The sequence below is a fragment of the Coturnix japonica genome, chromosome 3 (genome assembly GCF_001577835.2).
Source record: "Coturnix japonica isolate 7356 chromosome 3, Coturnix japonica 2.1, whole genome shotgun sequence".
Classification (NCBI taxonomy): Eukaryota; Metazoa; Chordata; class Aves; order Galliformes; family Phasianidae; genus Coturnix; species Coturnix japonica.
Window position 1 is genome coordinate 96,105,188 of NC_029518.1, and position 21,015 is coordinate 96,126,202.

Here is a 21,015-nt window from a genome sequence, read left to right on the forward strand (position 1 = left end):
ATACCAAAAGTTTACAGGTCTTATACTGAATTTGACATTTTCATGGTTGAAAAATGTACCTGAGTTTCTTGAACACCCACATACCCATGGGGATGCCCTAAGGTGGACATCTTACATAAGCCGGAAGATCTGTGCTCTGGAAGAGTGAATCTGATGAACTGAGATCCTTCCTGATGTGTCTGTGTTATCATTATAAAAGGATCATTCCTCCTGAGAGCCCTGGCTCCCCATCTATCCTGACCCATGGGCTGCATGTTTTCTTTTCATGCTTTTTCCTTTGGTATTAAATCAACGCTTTTTATCCTGCCCATTTTCCATCGGTCTTCATGGGCTGTGGGGTTATTCACCTCTGAAGAAGGCCCTCATCTGACCTCTTGGACTGGTGTTACCAGGGGCAGGAACCTGGAAGGACAGAAGTTTCCATACTATGCCAGAGATGCAAGCTAATCAGCTGAGATGCTGTAGAGGTGTGCGCTCAGCCTCCCCGCCAGCGATACCATGTGATACCACTTGTCTATTTTGCAAGGCAATAATGGCATGGGAAAAAGAGCAGAACTGATGTTTGGCTCCCACATAAAATGATGCTTTGCAGGCTTTTGACCAATAGGAGGTGGGAATATGTGAGCACATGGGATGGCTCAGAGATGCTCTCCACAAGCGTGGTTGCTTGCTGGACCAGTGATGTTGTGTCTGGGAGCTCGTAGTTCTAGTGGTTTTCTTGTTGTTGTTTTGGTTTGTTTTTCTATCTTTGTGTTTGAGTAAAAAAAAAGGGTATTTAGTTTCAGAGCCTACGTCTTCATAGAATCATTAAAGGTTGGATGTAGAATCATTAAAGGTTGGGAAAGTTCTTCAGCATCCCCTAGACCAACTGTCCGCCTACCACGTGCCACAAGTCCAAATAGAAAAGCGTGGCATGTTGTGGGGCATTCAGAAGTCTCAGACCGTCCTGATCCATGGCTCTAAGCACAGAACCAGCTGGGCTGGGTCTGAAACTAAAGAAGTTTCTATAGTCTGATAAAATTACGAGTGACCCAGAAAAACTCCCTCACTCTTTCCATGAGCAGAAATGCAAGGGGAGGGAGCAGGGCACTCAATGAATTATGAAACACTCGGAAGTGAAAGGCTGTTTCAGACAAGTGTTGAATATTTAATTTCCTCTTGCTTGGCTTTTGCCTGCAGGGGATGTGCTGGGCTGTGAGGGGCTCAAGGAAGGAAGGCATCACCCCAAACTTCACACCATGCATCTTTCTGGTGATTCTCACACATATGAGCTGATCTCAGGTCTGTGAGCAGAGCTGGGAAGTGCAGAGACACGTCTCACATGAGCTTGCAAAGATGAGTGAAGAAAGTGTTGAAAGGGCCAACATCTCACTTCTGAGGAGGCAGAAGCAGATGCTCATTACCTGTTTTCATGGTTCAGATATTGCAGCAGGGGAAAAGCTGTCAAAGAGCCAGAAACTGGTGCTGAGATTCTTGCTTTTATCCAGTCCTGCTTCAGTAACAGCACACAATTATGAGCACATATGGGCAGCATGTGCTTTGGACTATAGCTCAGCTGAGAGAGCATCAAAGTGCTGGAGGTAGATGTGATGCTGCTCCAGCCTTTGGGCTTCAAATCACAGAATTATAGGACCACAGAGTATCCTGAATTGGAAAGGACTCATGGGAATCATTGAGTCCAGCTCCTGGCATCACACAGGACCCAACCCAAACCCTATGTCTGAGAGCGCTGTCCCAACACTCCCTGAGCTCCATCATCTCAGGGCTGTACACACTGCTCTTGGAGCTCTGCCATGCCCACCACCTTCTAGGGCACAGCTTTTCCCTAACTCCCACATGACCCTCCCCTGATGCAGCTCTGGGGTCTGCCCACCCCACAAGCAATGTTGCAAATGGTTTCTGACCTCATGCCACAAACACTCGTGATGCTGGGAGAGGGGATGATTGTGTCCAGAGACCGTATCCTCACCCCCAGCATTACAGAGCTCACATTTCACAAGCAGCCTGACATTCAGATGTGTCAGCTGAAGTCTGTGCGGCCACTGACCTAGACAGGCTAAGAGCCAGATAGAGAAGAAATGATGGAGTCTCCTTCTCTGGAGATATTAAAACTCACGCTTTCCTGTGTGGCCTGTTCTAGGGAACCTGCTTTAGGGTGAGGATGAACTGGCAGATCTGCAGAGGTCCCTTGTGATAACCCCTATGATTCTGTGATCCTGTTTGCTCTTCTTAATCTGTTTCCCCTACAGCACAGCAGGAGGGCTGTGTGTGAAATGCCCCCTGGAGACATTTGCTCCCTGTTAGAGTCCAGGGTTCTTTCCCTCCTCTCTTTGCAATGCACTTTGACAAGGCCAGATCCAGATGCTTCTAGGGAGAGCTGCTGTCCAAGCACATTGCTTCTACTGTGTCCTAAAGCCTTGAGACTGCATACTGCTGCATCTCCCACAGCATCTACACCAAAGTCAACTCCAGGGTGCACCCCAGGTCCTAAAGCACTGTTGGTGTGAGGAGATTGACGTGGTATGAGATGGTCAGTGCCACCAACTGAACTCATCACTAACACCATATCTTAACTGACTCCTGACTGGAGCTTTCAGCCTACAGGGAGATGCTGATACTTCTGGTGAAGTATCAAGGAGCAATAGGCACAGTTTGCGGCTTGGAGACAATGCATGTTGTAGGCAGCTCCTATCTCCCTCTTTGAAATCCTGACAAATCAGCAAAAAAAGGGCCAAAAATTCACTTAACCAGCTGCTGTTTTTATTCTTGTTTTTGTTTTTGCCAGAGTAGAGCACTGCAAGAACATTTGCATGCCATCAAACATCTTTGCTATCATCAGTCTCATAGCACTGGAGGTGACATGCAAGGCCAGCAGTGCAAGGCAATGACACATTGCATGTTTCAGGGCTTTTTCCACATTAGGTGTCACTTGATTCACAGCCGGCTCTTTGCTCCAGCTGACTCAGCCCAACCTGGGAAGATCCCTCTGGTGCAACACCAGAACATGGAGAACATAAAGTCAGAGCTCTCTGACAAGCCATGAGCTAGTGGATAAGTAATGGCTTTTATTAGAGAGATCTCCATGGTATCCACTGTGGGTTTTGATTTAATGAATGTGGCTGCTTTTAGTGCACACTATGCTGCCTTCCCTGGCTGTGAGAGCAGTGGAGAGCCTGTAACAGAGAGCCTGGGTTAGATTCACAAGGAGCAGTGAGTTGCCTTCAGCTTGCTCATCTTGGAGGAGTCTGGGTGGTGATCAGATGCTCAAGGAGAAACAGCCATGGTGGTTGGGAGATGTCATGTGCCCTCATCTCAGCCCTGGCATTTGTTGCAGCCCACAGTGGAAGTCAACATGCCCATGTTTGAACTCTCAGTCACAGGAGTAGGAACACATTTGGAAAGAAGAAATAGCATAATGAACCCTTACTCCATTCTAGCTGTGGATGCGTCACCTGAGACATGTGGTTCAGGCTCAGGTGAGGCTGTCACCCACTGCAGGAGTTGCAATGACCACATGGGGACTGAGTTTGTTATGGCTCATGCACAGCAGACCACGGCAATAACAGTGATATCATAGGATCAAATCAAAGGTCCACTGGGTAGTTAGGATTTGAAGGCTTTTCTGGAGTTCTCTAGTCCAGTCTCATGCTCCAAGCAATGTCAGCATCACTTATAGCAGGTTGATCAGCTTTTTATCCAGCTGGGTCTTGAGACAGTAGGATGGAGACAACACAGCTTCTCTGAGCCCTGCTCCACTGCTTGAGGGTATCCAGAAAGCTGAGATATCCAGTTTGGATGTTCAGTTTGGGTTCTTTTAATTGTACCCTAGTAATTCAAGGCTGATTGTTCTCAACATCTCCTTTGCTTTTTATCCCAGCAGCATTGCCTCAAAAACAGCTTCTCCTTTGTCCACCTCTTTCATTAGAATCCTTGTCCCTGCATCTCCTGTTTAGATCCTCACAAGGCCAACACGCTGCAACATAACCAACTAACCAACTAAATATATAAAGAAACCCAAACAACCACACATGCACTGGTGGCTCTTGGCCATCAAAGTGTTTTCCCACTGAAAATGAACTCTGCTGGCGGCTGACTACACCTCGCCTTGACTTTGTTTTGTAGGCTTATCGGCACTTTCCGGATGGTCCTGCAAAAGGTGGTGGAGGAAGGGCACGTGGAGGTGACGGATACGCTCATAGATGACAATAACTCGGCCATCCAGGTAGGTTGCAAGGAGTAACTGACCACATCTGCCTTTCAGAACTGGTCCATCTGCACCTCGGCCAGCCCGTTCTATGGGAACAGCCAAGCCTGTATTGTGCACCTGAATGCCCAGATCCTCACCTCCATCCCATCACTCTTGGTGTAAAGGCCAACTCAGCACATTTCAGGGCTGTTTAATGCATCTCACAGGAGCTGTTTCCCATGGAAACTGCATTTTATAACTTAGAAACACAGTGACTTTTGGTCTTGTGCATCAAAAACCATGGTGTTTTGGCTAGACGCAAAAACTTAGCCTCCTCCTTCTGCTAGACACAGTGCTTTCCTATCCCTTTATAAGCAGCTTTCTAGGCTCAGCATTAAGATGTGCAATTGCATGTAACACTTTAATTGCATAACCCTTGTCTTAATGACAAGCAATTAGCAATAAAAAAGACCAATGGCTTCATTAGCAGGAGGCATGATCTGGTTTGCTCTTGAGGGTGAAGGGAATAAAAACAGAAGAAGTCCTAAGGAGGGAGAAGAAAATGGAGAAAGCACAGACTGAGGATGTGGGGATGATTTCAGAACTGGAGAAGTCACCTTATGATATATCCTTGGTTTTTCCTCAAGTCAGTGTGAACATCCATAGGAGGAAAATCCCATATATTCAAGACCACTCAGTATCACAGGGGGTGACAGGAAAAATCAGCAGATGGAAATTAAATCTGGGCAATTTCTTGATGTTGAAAACAACAACATTTTAGAATGAGCTAATTTTGGGTGGTTGGACTGAATGATCTTTCATGTCTTTTCCAACTTTGTTAATTTTATGTTTCTATAACTGAGGAGGTCCCAGCATTGCCTGGTGCCTTGGGGCCTGGAACTCACTGGGGCAACACAGCAGGTGAAGGGAGGTGATCTGCTGTCCTTCTCCTCTTAACAAGCCAAGAGCATCTAACTGGAGGAACCTGCAGTACAAACAATCTTCCCCAGCCCTTGGCTGAACGTGCTCATCAACTCCCCTCTGAGTACCCAACATCTACATTCCCTTTACATTTATTTGTTTTTTAATTGGTATCTGTAGAAGGCTCTGGAAGATATAAATGCTGAGTGTTGTGTATTGCTATGGATCAGGACAGCATTGGCAAGGCAGATGTGACAGGAAGACAGATCGCCCTTGGATAAGATGATGAAACCCCCCTGTCTTCTGCAGACCTCAAGCCATGTGCATTCACACACACAGATCTTGGGTTTCAGGAATTTGCTTTGGGCAGAAATGCCATTTCCCTTTATTTCCCCTTCATTTCTGGGACATCTTAGCTCCAAGTCTCCCCTGTTGAAATCAGAGCCAGAAGGTGAGGGTGTGTGTTTGCATTTTGGGCTTTCAGCTGGCTTTCCGTCCCTTTTCCCATTCAGTCTCCATAGCAACTTCAGGGGCACAGAGACAAATGAGCTTTGTGAATTCCCTCCCTAAACCAGTGCTACTCCAGCAAGGGGATGAAATCAAACTGAGGGAGCCCTAAGGAGAGAGTCCAGAGGGCAACACTTGGGATGTTTGAGTGAGGAATGATGGTGGAAATATAACAGTGGGCACATGGAATGACTTGGACTTCTTGGAGACCCCCACCGAGACCACATCTTCATGAAGTAATAAGGACAGGGGGCTGAAAAATGATGGGATGTTTTGAGGAGGCAGATGTGGGCAGAAAGCAATTTCCAGGCTCAGCTTCGTCTTTTTGCAATCAAACACAATGGAAGGGTCGAAAAATGCTTTTTTCCTTTTTACTTTGCTGACTGCAAAGCATTGCTGTCAGCTTCCAGCTGGCCCGAATAATATTATTGACTTCTTCTAGCAAAGGGCATAAAAGACCAAAGAATTGTGGAGCCAGGAGGAATTTCATATTGGTGTAATCCGGTCTTCAACAAGAGAGGCTCTGATACAGAACTCAGATCTCATTATTATTGTCTCATCAGGTGGGGGGAAAATAAAAATAATAATAATAATAATAATTAAAAAAAGACAAAAAATGATATTTGGAAGTCCAATGACAGAGGAATCCAACAGCCCTTCGATGAATCATTTCTCTGAGTAATTTTCTTTATTGTCACAACTCAGAGTTGTCTTCACGGTGTGGATTTCTCTCGGTTTCAGCTTACACCTACTGTTTTCCCTTCCAACTAATGATGACTTGAATAAAGTCATCACAGCCCAAAACAAAATCGTGCATTTTATTGCACTGACAGTTTCTCAGTTCTTTTCATGCATTCCTCCAGACCGCCTCCCATGTTTTCCAGCCTTTCATCCTCCCTTTGGCGAGCTGAGGTTGGAGGCAGTCAGGATGCTGTACCTCCTTCATAAAATATAGATGAGAAAGGGAAGATTTTCTGCAAAAAACAAACAAACAAGCAAAAAAAAAGAAGAAAAACACCATCCAAGTAATCCTTGACTCACAGAGCTAGAAAGTAGCATCTCACACACCTTGCCCAGGGTAGAACCTATTGCTCTCATGGCATTTCTCCCTGAGATGTCTCTCACCTCTCCTTTAAAGTCCCTGCACCCATCACCTTTTCCCTGGAAATGAATCTGGTGCTGAGTTCTTCCTTCTGCAAGGAACATCTTGTCCTTGTGTCTAAAATCAATTGCGTTGGCATTTGATCTAACCTGCAACTTAGAATGGAGGTGGTGAATGGTTTTTGGTTTTGTTTTGCTTTAATCTTTGTAGCAGCTGTTTGCCTTTCAAAATGCTCATGTTGTTAGTGGAGGTAATTTTCTGGTTTCTTTGACCAAAGCAGTGCTTTTAGAAAGACTTTGGACACTGGGACAGAGGTGGCATCAATGGCTGTTTGCAGCAAGACGAACTCTCATGTATTTGATTAGGCTTTATTGACTGGGGTCTTGTCTTGGAAAAACTGTTCAAGATCTCTAAACCAGGCAGGAACCTGGTGATAACTGTGGGTATGAGGAGAATGAGCATGGGTGATGTACCACCAAGATAAACCATCAATACAATATGACTTCCATCTGCTGATGGTGAAGAGACTTGGGGAATTGAGGCAGAGAGGTCAAGCCAGGTAAGGCAATGGCTCCTCCTGCCTTCTGGGTATTGCAGGACCTGCCTTCCTCCCATTGTTGCCCTTGAGGGATGATCCTTCCATCTTTGTGTCTTGCAGACCAGCATCTCCATAGAGATCAGGTACCAGGCTCTGGATGGGACAGTGGGCACGTGGAATGACAAGGAATTTCTGGAGACTCCCAGTGTTCACTCAGAAGGGGATGGCAGGTACTCCCTGGAGACAGACAGCCTCCTCTCCGGCCACCGGCAGGGCACAGATGGGTCTGTGAGCAAATCCAACCAGCAGTCCACAGAGAGAAGCTTCAGGAGGTAATGTGAAAACCAGTGCATGGAGGTATGTGAGGGCAGCAGAGCTGGGGAGGGCTTAGCTTGGCACCAAGGGACAGCACTGCACCAGCAGCTGGGTAGCTCCACATCTGAGGAGCACCGCATCCCACAGAAATCAGGAGATCCATGCCACAGCTCAAGGTGAAAATGGCTTGTAGGAGTCTACCCGCCGGTGCCAACAAGTCCCTTTGTTCCAGCATGCCTGCCTGGAGCACATGGTTGGCTTGCAAATGTAGTTCTGTACAGATCTAGGGAGGACTAAATGCTCAGCTGTTGGCCTGGACTCATCTTTCTGGATGTTGTTAGAGCTATTTGCAGATGTCTCTGGTCTTGCATCTTGATGGGGCTGTCACCAGTTTTCTATTAACTTAAGGCTCCTTGTCATCATGGGAGAACTGGTGGGGAACAGTGATGTTTTCTAAGCCCATAGGATGTAACACCAGGTGAGAACAAGCCCATGAGAGGTCCCTTTCTTTTTCTCGACACAGAGCAGCTGTAACCAGTCACAAATGCAGCCTGATCACTGGAATGGGTGGAGATGGCTCAGGACTGGGGACACTGCAGATGGTTGTCCACTGGGATGAAGTGCAAGCTGGAATCAGTTCTGCTGTGAGCTGTTGCTTATAGGCGCTCAGGGCTCTGAGGAGCCTTTACCACCTCAAATGCCATCCATGAAGCCAAGGCATGGATGGGCACTGAGGTCAAGAGCCACAGTGATGCTGTCTCGTTTTCAGCACACCCCATGTTCAAATCCTGGCACAGCTCTTCAAGTAGGAGTTTTGCAAATGTAAAGCCACTTGTGCATGTTTGTATTGTTTTCATGGGCTGCTGAACCAGATTTTCAGCCAGATTTACAGAATTTCTGTAGCTGTGTTATCCATTACAGTGGCTCCATCTGTCTGTTTGCAATAGCTCTTGAGCTGAACGGGAAGAGTGGAGACCTCAAAGTCCCAAATTTGCTCAAAGTCTTGTGAGAAGAGATAAGCAGGCAGAGGGGAGAGGCTGAACATGGGGCAGACAAAGGGAGTGGAGATGGGTGTCCAGTGCTCTCCCAGGACCATACAGCCCCTGGATGACTGTCACAGTCTAACAGCATGCAAGGTACTTGTAGGTCAGAGGCAGATAGCCCCAGTGTCTGCAAACCCATACGGGAACCCAGCTTGGAGGGGTGAATCCAAGCATAGCCCTAATAAATTAAATAGCTTAAACCCTTAAATAACTGCTTTTCAACAAGCTTTTACATCTCTGGCACTGCTGAAACCATACATCCCCCACCCTGAGCTTCTGCAGTGGTGTGCTTCAACAGTGTTTGCTTTCTTCCTGTGTTCAGCACTTTATTACGGCCATATAAGGGCAACATCTCTTTTTCCCCATGGAGAGAGATTGAGGGAAGTTATCCCCAGCTGCTCACATCACTCCTAGGCACTTAATTAACTGTGTGAATTGGGCTGAAACCTGTGAGTTTTCAAGCAAATGGAAAGTGCAGACTCGTTTCCCAGCTCGGTGGACCGTGATGCTGCCAAAGAGGGGACGATGTTGAAGGGACTGAAGGGTTTTTCTGCAGCAGAAGCCTGCAGGGTGTGGGATGAGTTGTGTTTAAAGGCTGTGGAAAGGGGCTGTAGAGTCCAGCTAAGACGTCCAGCTCAGCCAGAGGTGGAAGACAGCTCCTGTAGCCCTACAGATGCTATCAGGGCATATTTCAGAGTGGTTTGCTGGGCACACCTACAGGATGCACAGGGGCACATGGTGGTTGCAGGCTGCTGAGTAGGTGCAGGACTCTCTGAGGCTGGTTTGCATGTCCTTTCCAGTGGAGAGTGGACACCCCCCCCAAAAAGCAAGGCATGCTCTTTCCACTGTTCCAAGCAAGACAGAACATGGATAACTGCACTAAAACTCAATAGGTGGCCCAAGGTTCAACCTGCTTCCCTGGTCCCAAGGGTCTCTCCTGTGCCTTCTGGCTGGAGACCTGCCCTGCATCAAAGCACTTGCTGCTCTGCACTTATCCTCACCAATCCCAGGCACTGCTGGTCATTGATGTCAGCACCAATATGAAAGGCAAGCAGGGAAGGGGCTGATGATTTCCATGTCACCACACTCACAGGATGGAAGAGGACGAGATGTATTATCACAGCGAGGATGAACTGCTGGGAGAGGGGGACACCCTCAGCCAGGGTTCCCTCAACACGAGGTAGGGAGCTGTCCGCCACCCGCGGTGCTGATGGCAGTGTGAGCTGTCCGCCGCCCGTGGTGCTGATGGCAGTGGTGTTTGCGGTGCTGTGCTGCTCCTGTCCCTTTGGATGTGCCACGAGAGTCACTTCTGGATTCCCACTTCTCATCTGCGGGAGAACTGGTGGGGATCCGTGATGTGGCAGTTGTAGAAGCATCCTTGGAAAGGACGCTCAGCTGCCAGGAGGAGCACTGGGATCCAGGAGAAATGGCTTTGGGGTGGAATGAGCTCCCTGTGCTGTGCATGAAGCTGTGCAGTTTCCCTTTGTGGTGGTTTTTCTTGCCGTGCAGTGTTGATTTGTTCCCTACCTTGTCCCAGAAAGAGTTTGAGAAGAGATGCAGGAAAGAAAAGTTCAGGTAAACCCAAGCACCACGATGACACCTCAGAACAGACCCAAAGGGCAGACAGGAATTTCCCATCTAGAACCTCTGTTTGGATGGGGCAGTGTTGGATGCCAGGCAGTTTGGCTCTAGAGGCAGGAGTGTGTCCTTGCACTACTCATTTTGCTGTGTAAAGAAGCATGGCTGTTTTTCATACCCAGCAAGCAGGAAAAAATCTTGGCAGCTCTGTAACTGTGTGTCTTCACAGGCTGCTTCCATCATCTGTGTCCTCCTAGGGGGAACTTCAAATCCAACTGAAGGCAATGGGAAAATCTCCCTGGATTTCCACAGGCTGTCAGCATCATCTCCATCACTAAGCTGCCTCTTACGGCTCATTAGAGACATCATTTTATTATTCAGCTGATTCCCTTTGCAGGGGTGGGGAAAAAAAGTGGGCCTTGATACGTGAAGAGCAGCAGCCACAACCAGGAACACAAAGATGGCCAAACTTCTGTCTTTACTTTGCAGTTTGGTGCAAGAACTTAAAGCTGTGTGCAGGCAGATGGGAATGGATGACCTGGTTAATAGGATCACTGTCACCTCCGTTGGGTGGCTTGGATGGTCCTTAGATCCATGGGCTGCTCAGGGAGGTAACAATGCTCTGGGGGGAGATGGTGGGGATGTTGAGGATGATGGGGATGCTATGGCATTGAGCATTTTCACAGCAGACAACAAGGGATATGCTACTACCCTTCACCACCTTGCCCAAGGTACAAACCCCATAGGGATGGCCATTTGCTCCTCATAAAGCCCCAGCATGGTTCCTGGTAAGAAAGTGCAGCTGCAGAACTATTTTGCTCTTTTTTCCTCCACAACAGGGAAAAAACATCAAAAAGGCTGGAGCACCTCCTGTGCTCCCTGCTGACTGCTCAGGCAGAGACAAATAGCACAGAACCAACATCAGGCTGCAGTCAATAATGTGCAGAAAGCAGCCTAGAAGCCTGTTTTGTGTTCAGCAGCAGCAGCCTCAGAGATAAACGCCATCATCACCAGCAGAATCTCCCCAAAAACCCACTGGGGACTGCAGAAGGAGGTTACAAAACCCCTTGCCCTTTGTGGTCTCCTTTCATGACGCACCACACAGGAGCTGGTGCCTGCTATTTCATGCTGAATGACAGCAGGTGGCTGTTACTTTGGGCACATGTTCTTAAAGTACAGCCTCTGTGTTTCTTCATAGCTTAACCCCTTGTGTGCAGATGGATCCCTCAGGAGAATCTTGTTAGGTTAGAGAAAATTGGGGAGAGGGACATTGTGGTTTCATGCATGACATGGATGTCTTTGCACCAGGTTCTCACCATATAGTGACCTGCCACAGAGCACCTCCCTACCATCCCTACCACAGCTGGAGTCCAGCAACAGACCTCTGCTGACCACTTCTGGCAGCTCACTGGGTCCAGCCAAACAAGATGGAGATGAGACAAGGCAGCTGTTATAAGAGGATGAGGGAAAACAAAAGGGCCCTCCAAAAAGCAAGGTGGTCTCATACACTGAGGTGCACTGAAGCAACATGGATTGGGAAGAAATAGCCTTAACCTCATTACTAAGGAGCAATCCAGTCCCTGTGACTTTCAGCAGGAGCAGCCAAGAAAGTAGGGAACAACACTTGGGACAAGAGGGCATTTTCTTCTTTTTTTTCTTCAATGTATAAGAGTTTGCCTTTGTGCCTTTGCTGGGGAGGCAGACGGTGTGCTTTGGGATAGCTGAAACATAGCTTGGTGCCCACTGCCTCCATGCAGTCAGCACAGGCCACAGCACTGACCCAACACAGCCCTTTCCAGCCTGAGCCACTTTTCTCTTAGAGCAATTTTCACCCCAGGCAGAAGGGAGGAAAGAGGTCAGGATGGATAGGACTGGTTAACTTCCACTCTAATGGGGAGCCCATCCAGTTCAACCAGTTTGACCAGCAGAAGGAGTTTCGATTCAGTGCCACGGGCATGCATGGAGTGGTTTGCTGTGTTGTTGTGTTCTGAGGTTATTCCTCTACCCTCTGTTTTAAACAATGAGAAACTCTCTAACTTCTCACCACAGTCATTTTTTTCCTCTGTCTGTAATTCCCTCAGCCTTGGAGATGATGCAGAAGAAGATCAGCACACTAGGTAAATATCCAGCTCAGACCTGCTCAGACCATGGCCCTGAAGCTCTGCTGAGATGCTCTCAGAGCCTTGCTCTTACTTAAATCCAAGTTTAAATGTCAAAACTTGGAGATTCAGATAAGTAAAATCCAGATCTATTCATTTCATCAGGGCTCACAGGTCGGAGCCTATTCACTGTGCAGTGTCCATTGTGAGCTGCCAGACTGCCCAGATTCCAGTGCGATGGGGCTGTGCACATCACAGCTGTTGACCACCTTGAAACTGAGCTCTCAGGAAGCATCACTTGATCACTGTTGACCTTAAAATATTCATGGGCAGGACAGAGCTCTGCAGCAGAAAGCAATCTGGTCCTAGTAAATTATTGATCTTGCCTTTTCTTGTGCATGCCCAGTGGTCCCAGGCCATGCCTGACTGGGTTCAGCCTGCTGCAAATTATCCCCTTGGGTCACTTGCTCCAAAGCTGGGGTCATTGCCAAGCACTGGCGTTGAACTTGGTGATGAAACCACCTGATGGATGGCAGGGAGCGGAAGGACTCCCTGCTTCAGGTTTGGGCATAGTCTATCAGCTTTCTTATCTTCTGGTGGAGAACCGTGGTTTGGCAACACCAGCATCCCTGTAAGAAGGGATGTCACCATGCACTGGCTTGACCAGGTCAATGTTTGCCTTGCTGAGAGTGGCCTACTTCAAGAAGCCTGACGTTGTGGTTGTATTTCTCTTTCTCTTCTGTGCCTCACTCAGGATTAAGTTTAACGACGGATACAAGTCAGTAGCAAGGTACCAAAATGTCATGGCTGGTGGTATCCTGACTTTTTATTGGGGGGGTTGCTCTTATCCCATCCCATTCTAGTCATAGATTCACCAAATCCCAGAGTGGTTTGGGTTGGAAGGGACCTTAATGCACATCCAGTTCCAACCCCTGACACGAGAAGGGGCATTTCTTACCAAATGAGGTTGCTCAAATCCACATCCAACCTGGCCAGTCACCCCATGTCCCAGGCATAGAAACATTCTGGATTTGGGACACAAGCTAAACTGTGCTGAACCCCAAATCTTTATCCCAGTGGACAGCTCAAGTGCAGATTTCACCTTGAAGAGCTGCCTCAGGTTCAGAAGAGCAGAATAAGGGGAGAGAACCTGGGTAAAGCTGACCCCAGAAGCAGAAGTTTCAGAGGCTTTCTGGGGGACCCAACCATGCCTGCAAACCTCTCCTATGTTGCATGGCAGAGGGAGGCAGATCCTGCCTCTACAGACAAATCCCATGTAACATGGTGAGGGTCGCTCGTCTGCAGGGCTAGTGGACTCCCAAAGGCAGAGAATATGAGACAATTCAGCTGCCATGCATGGGTCCAGGATGATGATCCTAACCTAGCCTCATCACTACCTTGCCATGCAGTGCTGACCAAGGCCGAAGTGGTGAACACTGCATTAAATGAACCTTCTCAGCATCACCTCTGGAGGATCCTACCAGAGTGGGGTTGCAGCCAGTGTTCCCTTCCCCTGTCCCAGTGGGCTCCCATGGGCTGTGGGAGGGCATATCCTTTCGGGTGGGTTTGGTTCTTTCTCATGTTCACTTTCCTGGCTGTGTCTCTTCCAAACAGCGAAGACCCTGAAGACACCAGGTACTGGGGATGGTATCCCTCCTTTGCTCAGGCCCTCTGGGCATGCTGTGTCCTTGCATGAGACTTGCATGTTAGCATGCCAACCCCTGCACATTGTCTGGACATGAGGAAAGGACCTAACTGCTTCCTGACCTCTTCTTGGGGACAGAGGTTTCTTGTATTCACCCCATCCCATCCTCTCCAAAGTGCGGGTAGATTGCATTCCCACCTATGCCCATCAAGGACTTATTTCCTTCTACTCAAGGGACTTCCAAAGGAAATCAGAGGATAGTATTTTTCTGTTTGCATAGCTATCAACCCACCCACTCACCCATCTACTCATCCATCCTTCCATATCCATCCTTCTCTCCATTCATCCCAATACAATTTGAGGTACCACCTCATCTTAATGTTACTTTTTCCATCTGTCTATTCATTGATCCATCTCAGTATGATCAACCTATATCACTGTGTTTATTTCCATTTGTCCATTAATGCAATTATCTCCATCTATCCCTCTACCCATCAACTCCTGCATAGGTCTACTGTCTGTCCATTCATTCCAGTGCCACTCCATTTCTTCATCCATCCATCCATCCATCCATCCATCCATCCATCCATCCATCCATCCATCCATCCATCCATCCATCCACCCACCTTTCCATCCATCTACCCTTCCTTCCATCCTTCCATCCATTCACCCATTCTGTCTATGCAATCCTGGTGCAGTGAGATCTTGCTCTGGCATGCTGGTGAACTGGGTTGGGTTGGTTGCTTGATGCATGATACTGATGGAGGTTTTGAGGAAAGGAGGTGGGTGTGGGTCTTTGTCACTGCAGCAGGATGAATCCCATTGAAGGAATCGATCTTTCTGATTGCAGAGCTAAAGCTAAGGGGAAAGAGAAAAGACACCTCACATTGCCATTCAGGTACCTGACTCCCCCATCCCTTCCTGGGGCCGCTTTTAGCAGTGTTATTGGTTTCCATTCAAACAGCTCCAGAGCAGGACCTCAAGTTCACCTGTGCTCTCCAGAGTGCTTAAGACCAACTTGCATGAAGACACAAAGTAGGGATTCTCCGCTGGTGCCACAAGTGGGAAATTTACATTCTTTTCCAGCACAAAAATGTTAGACTGTGGCTGTTTGCAGTCAGAGAAGCATCCTTCTGCAGTGAGGGGTGGAGTGGAAGGGTCAGGGGATGAGGGATGGGACAGAAAGAGAATAATCCAGCATTGGCTGTTCCATTGAGGCCCTTGAAAAAGATTATCTGTAATGTAGTGCAATGCCAGGTACTTCTGCATCCCCCCCCCCACCTCCCAGAACAACACAGCTCATACTCACAACTGGGCATGGCTGATCAGGCCCTGCAGCATCCTGAGGTGGAGGCACCTCCATGGGAATTTGGAAAGGCTTTAGCCATAGCTGGGCAGGATCCTGCTCAGGTGAATCTGTCTAAAAACCCACTTCACACACCATTTACTTTTTTTTTAATATATATTTTTGTAGGTTCTATTCTAGAACAGACAACCAGAGGGCCATGCTCCATAGACACCCTCCCATTCTGTGTCCCCAGCACAGTCACAGCCATAGGGAGAAAGGAAGCAACAAACTGTAATTAAAACCCAGGCCTCCTAATTATCTTTGGCAGCTGGTTAATTGCTTTCTCCTCCTACTTTGCTGATGCATTAAAGGAGAGACTAGGCAGGATAGAAAGAGGGACTAGGGAGGGGAACAAGGAGGTAGGGTTGTGGCAGTACTACAGTTGGGGATGGGGTTATTTGGGAAAGCTTGTAAGGCTCTGTAAGGGGAAAGGCAGCTCCTTTTTCCTTCTCTGGTCTGATGAAGTTCTTGATGTGCACTGAAATTTGCCTTTTGTCCCCTTGATGCACAACCCTGGCTCCAGCAAAGGCAAAGAAAAGACAAAGGAGCACAAGTAGGTTGGCTCTCTGTGCTCCTACTCTTTTGCTTCCAGCTCTTCTGGCTTGGTTTGTGTTCCACATGCACGTGGCATGCTCTCCCTTTCTCTAAAGCTGAGACTGCTATGTCTAGAGAAGCTTTAGATTTCTGGGGCATATGGGGCAGGGGGATGGTTTGGGTGCAGGTTATCAGCACAGGACTGAGGAAACAAGATTTAGCATCAGATTTATAACTCCAATGCCCACAGGCCAGCCTTCTGCATCACCCATATAGATATTACTTAGGCTCCTGTTTGCTTTTACCCCAGCTCCTCATGCTGTGCCCATACCAAGCTGTGTTGGAGCACTGTCCAAAGAGCAGCATCCTGCAACTCTCAGGTGTAACAGATCTGCTGAAACTTAAGCTCCAGTCTCCTGAGAGTGCAGGCTGATATCTGCTGCCCAGGGACAATCCCTGCCCCAGCATAGGGTGTTCCCAATCAGCGTGCTCTCTTCTGGCTCCTATTTATTGCACTGCTGCTTAAAGTCAAGTTTACAGCAGTATCTTGCTGTGTCAGTTGTGTGTAAAGGTGTTCTTTACAAGAATGGAGGCAGCACCCACCTGATGGACATCATTCCTACAAGGAAATGGACCATGAAGGCCACCCTGCTCCCTTTCCCTGATCTCAACTCCCCAGTAAAAAGCAATGATTAAAGTGTCATGTTCAGCCATGAATAATTAACCAGAAACCTGCAACTAGATCTTTAACTAGGAGCTGGCCTGGAGAGAGGCTGCTTCCAGCTCCCTATACATGCCTTCAAATCTGCTTGTCCCTATGTGTTCCTCTCTAGCAAAGCCACACGGGGCAACCCAAAAGGGGCAAAGCCAAGCTCTTCTGTCAGCTGCAGGATGTGCATTTTGTCATCAATGGGAGGCAATCTGTTTGCTCAGACAACAGAAAATCCAAAGGAAGAGCACTGTGGGAGGGTGGATGGGTTCTCTTGTACCTAATAGAGGGTTAAGCTTTCTTGGAATCCTGGCTTGAGTTGGGAACAGCACTGAAGTGCTCAGTCCTTCACCCCCTGCCTTGCAGGAGCTCTGCTACCAAGCAAGGCTGCAGTGGGCTAGCAGCTTGCACTGGATGGGAGCAGGCAGGTGAGCTGGCATTCTTTAACAAACCGGGCCAAAGCTGGGCTGTGGCAGAGGGGGTTGCTCTGGGTGGCACTACGCTGCCTGTGTTGGCATCTCAGGTTCACTGCTCCTCATGCAATATTCACGTGGGGATGGTGTCAGCTCACTGCCAGCTCCCCATCCACGCTGTAGGGTGGCTGTGGCCATTTCTCTCCTCGTTTTAGTTTGGTGGGAGGAACACAGGGTTGGCACAGCCTTTCTTCAGCACTGCCAAGACCCTGCTGTGCCTGAAGAGGAGGCTTGGTGGGGGTCTCCATCTATGCTTGGTCCTAACCCGCGTACAGGGATGGCTGCCCCACCATAGGTGTGCTGCTGGTGGCTCTCCTGTCACCACTGAGCCCTTCTCCTGGAGGAAGCCGGGTCCCGGAGAGCTGACAGGTGAAGGTAGTACCCTGTGGGATGGGGACTGGGAAGGGGGCAGCTGTGGGATGTGTCATTGTTCATCTGGCTTGGAGAAGGTAATGGATGAGGCTTGGGAAGGGGATGGAGCTGCAGGGATGGATCACCGGGGCATCTGCTTGCGAAGCATCTAGAATGGCTTTCTCCTTGCTGTTTGCTTGCTCTTTCCCTTCTCTTTGGCATGGCCAAAATTTACAAGAATCTGTTTTCATCCACTTCTTAGTTTTCTTTTCCCTGTGTGGCCACTTCCTAGATATCCCTGGGGCCAGGCTCCATGCAGATAACACCAGGATCAGGGAAGGATACAGGTGGGGCTGATATAAGCAGCAGGGAAATGTGATTGGGGTGTGGGAGCAGGGGACGCTGCCTAAAGCTTTCTCCTCTGAGGGACCTTGAGCCAAGTCTCATCTTGTGAATGAGCTGGAGGTTGTCACTATGTAGATTTCCCATCTCTGGGTCTTCTGATGCAGTTAAGTTGCCTTTGGGGATATGTGAGAGACTGCTGTGGCTGATCTCCCCGGCACATTCACTATGACTCAGCTGGCAGTGAAGGGTCACTGACTGCAATGCTCATCCTTGCAGAAGGGGCTGGGCTGGTCCTGCTGGGATGGGTCATTCACAAGATGAGTCTTGGCTTAGTCCCAGTCTTATATTATCATTGATTCTTTAAGGTTGGAAAAGATCTTCAAGGTCAAGCCTTCATCAACCTGACCTACCAAGTCCCAAGTCTGGAAGGAGGCGTCCTTTCCTATAGCAGAGGGCTTGGAGTTGGATGATCTTAAAGGTCCCTTCCAACCTAATCCATTCTACGATTACCGAACTATGTCTTACAATGCCATCTCCACATCTTCTTCTACACCGCCCCAAACCACCCTCATCATTCCCACATCAGATGCTGTTCTATCCAGGACCCAATACACCCTTGATGTCCTTGCAATGAGCTTGCTGTTTTGGGTCCTGGTGAGGCACAAGCAGTGCCGGAGTCTTCCCTGCAAGTTCCTACTGAGACCCATCACCAACTGCTTTTCTGCTTTGTTTTACTGTCCAAGGAATTAGTGAGGCCCTGGAATAGGCAGCCCAGAGAACTGTGAGTGTCCCATCTCTGGCAGTATCTTTGGCAATGGATGGAGCCTGGGGCTGGTGGGAGGTGTCCCTATGGCAGAGGCTGTGGCTGGGCTGGCTGTAAGGTCCTTTCTGGTACAGTTATTCCAGGGTTACAATTGCCCACTGAGAAACTGCTGCTCTCCATCAGTCCCACAAAGAAATCACAGCTACAAGAGAGACCTGAGTCCTGAGCATTTAATTCCAGTTAAACCTCAGCTGTAAATAGTTCCTTTATCTTATGCTGGCCTTCTGCCCTGGTTGAATACCACCTCCCCCCTCACCTTGGTGAATACATTATTCTCCTATTCCCCTTAATATTCTTCTTGTTTGCTCTGCCTCTGTCAGCAGCCTACAGGCATCCAGCTGTTATTTGTATGCATCAGACTGGCTGCAATGTCAGGACTTCTTCCCCCCAAAAGAGATGCCTTTGTCTTTTGGCCTCAGGAAAATGAATTACAGCTGAGGTGGGGAAATCCAGGAAATCCTGTCTCCCAAAAATACCTGCAATGTTGTTATTGCCCATTGCTGTCGCGGTTATACGTGTATTTGGGAGCAATCCACCCTGCAGCACATAGTGCTATCATTTACTGAGCACTGGTTTTTGTGGGCAGTTGGCATCATCCTGCAGTACTGTGCTGCATGCAGGTTAGGGCACTCCTCTGCAATTTAGTGCTGTAACAGAGCAAACCAGAAGCTAGGTGTTGAGTTCATCTATGCTGTCCTGATCCATGAGGCTGTGGTGTAACAAACACCAAGTATGTTTTTTATTACAAAGATGGCTTTAGATAAGTGCCCTATGGAGCAGCCTCACAATGGGGAGCAACAGGGGTGAGCAGAGAGAGGAGGTGTGGGGCAGGTGGAAGAGTTTGGCTGCTGTTGCTGTACTCCAACTGTGTTTTATCCCAGCTTGGGGATCAATACTGAGGAAATACGAGGCCTTTGTTTGCTGTTGTCTCTATTGGTCTTTCAGCTGATATTTCCTCTCTTGCTTCCAGTTCTGAAGGGTTCCTTTTGTCCCCACACCCAACATCAGCATTGAAAACACAGGATTCAGTGTTTGGTCTTTATTTCCTCTTACAGAGCTGGGAAAGGAGTTTTTTCAGCCATGAAGCTTGGCAAGGCACGTCCCACAAAAGATGACCATCGGAAGCAAGGTGGGTGCTGGGAGAAGGTTGTTCCTTCATAGAATCATAGAACCATAGAATGGTCTGAGTTGAAAAGGACCACAATGACCATCTGGTTCCAACCCCCTGCTATGTGCAGGGTCACCAACCAGCAGACCAGGCTGCCCAGAGCCACATCCAGCCTGGCCTTGAATGATGCAGGGATGGGGCATCCACAGCCTCCTTGGGCAACCTGTTCCAGTGTGTTCCAATCCTTCTTCCAGTACTGTTTTAACAACCTCCCAGGAAATAATCTGAGAGACCCTATGCGGGGCTTGTGTTGGGCACAGCCAGCCCACAAACCAGAGGTTGGAGAGAGGGTATATGGTGCACAAGAGAAGATCTGTAGAGAAGGTCTTCATGGAGAAATGGGAGGAAGAACTTATGGAGAGAGCCTCCCACCACATGCAACTGTGGCAGAAGCCCTGCAGGTCCAGTAGGCAGCCTCCAGCTTATTTTTAGGGATTGTTTGCAAACATGGCAGCAAAAAGCATGATTTCACCCTCGGTGCATGCACAGTGCAATAGGGCTGAGCTGCTGTGGGGCTGTCTGTCCCATGCTGAAATTGGATGCCTTTCTGGAAACGCGCAGAGCGTCAGTGATCGGAAATTCATTGCTGTTTCCATTCCGAACAAAGTATTGGGTTTCGATGGCAAAGAATCAGGAGGATGCCTTTTTTGTGGCCAAGGATGAAATGTCATTTTAGATGCTGTTTCTGTGTGATTTCCCTGCACCCACTGGCAGCTGATATTCAAACAGTATCTTCTTTCCCAGCTATCCATGTGCTTCTTGCATGCTTTTCCAGGGCTTTCCTCACCTCTTACCGTCTCTTTGGGGGTTGGACTGGATGATCTCCAGATTCCCTCCCACTCCCTGTGATCCCCTGATTCCCTCTCTCAGACCCTTGCTATTGCACCTGATGATGGGATAAGGTGGATGTGTTGCACCTTTTGGTTATCCAGCAACATGCACTGAATCTCATCCCATTGGACCATATGCTGCAGTGCTCACTGAGCTTCCCAATGGCCATGGCAATGACGTGTAGGCTCAGGACAATGTGTGTGATGACAGAAACCCTTCCCAGTGTGCCCAGGATCTGAAACCAGCGTCCTTCCTACACCATAGTCTGCTTTCTTTATGCTGCCCCACACAAGGGTGCTGGTCCTGCTTACATCCAACAGACAGGACAAGTCATCAAAAACCAAGCAAGAAAGGTGCTTTTTTGGCCACTCAATTGCATGTAGGAGGACAGAATCTGCTGGGGTCCTCCCTGGGTGATCTGCTTTTGATTCAATCAAAACTTCCAGTGAGGATAAAGGCCCCTTTCTCTTGTTCTTTCATACCCCTCTAGCCCAGAACT

At 48.4% G+C, this 21,015-nt stretch overlaps 1 protein-coding gene across 8 annotated transcripts in view; it reads left to right on the forward strand.

Moving 5' to 3' along the window:
- OTOF (otoferlin) overlaps positions 1-21,015 on the forward strand; it is a 59,329-nt gene that overhangs the window by 12,664 nt on the left and 25,650 nt on the right. For 3 of the 8 annotated variants that reach the window (XM_032443685.1, XM_032443686.1, XM_032443687.1), the window contains exons 4-9: positions 4,123-4,222; positions 7,375-7,586; positions 13,904-13,924; positions 14,785-14,832; positions 15,806-15,835; positions 19,573-19,646. In XM_032443685.1, the coding sequence (XP_032299576.1) occupies positions 4,123-4,222; positions 7,375-7,586; positions 13,904-13,924; positions 14,785-14,832; positions 15,806-15,835; positions 19,573-19,646 (485 nt within the window). The other 5 variants (XM_015859849.2, XM_015859850.2, XM_015859851.2 and 2 more) reach the window with 3 other exon arrangements.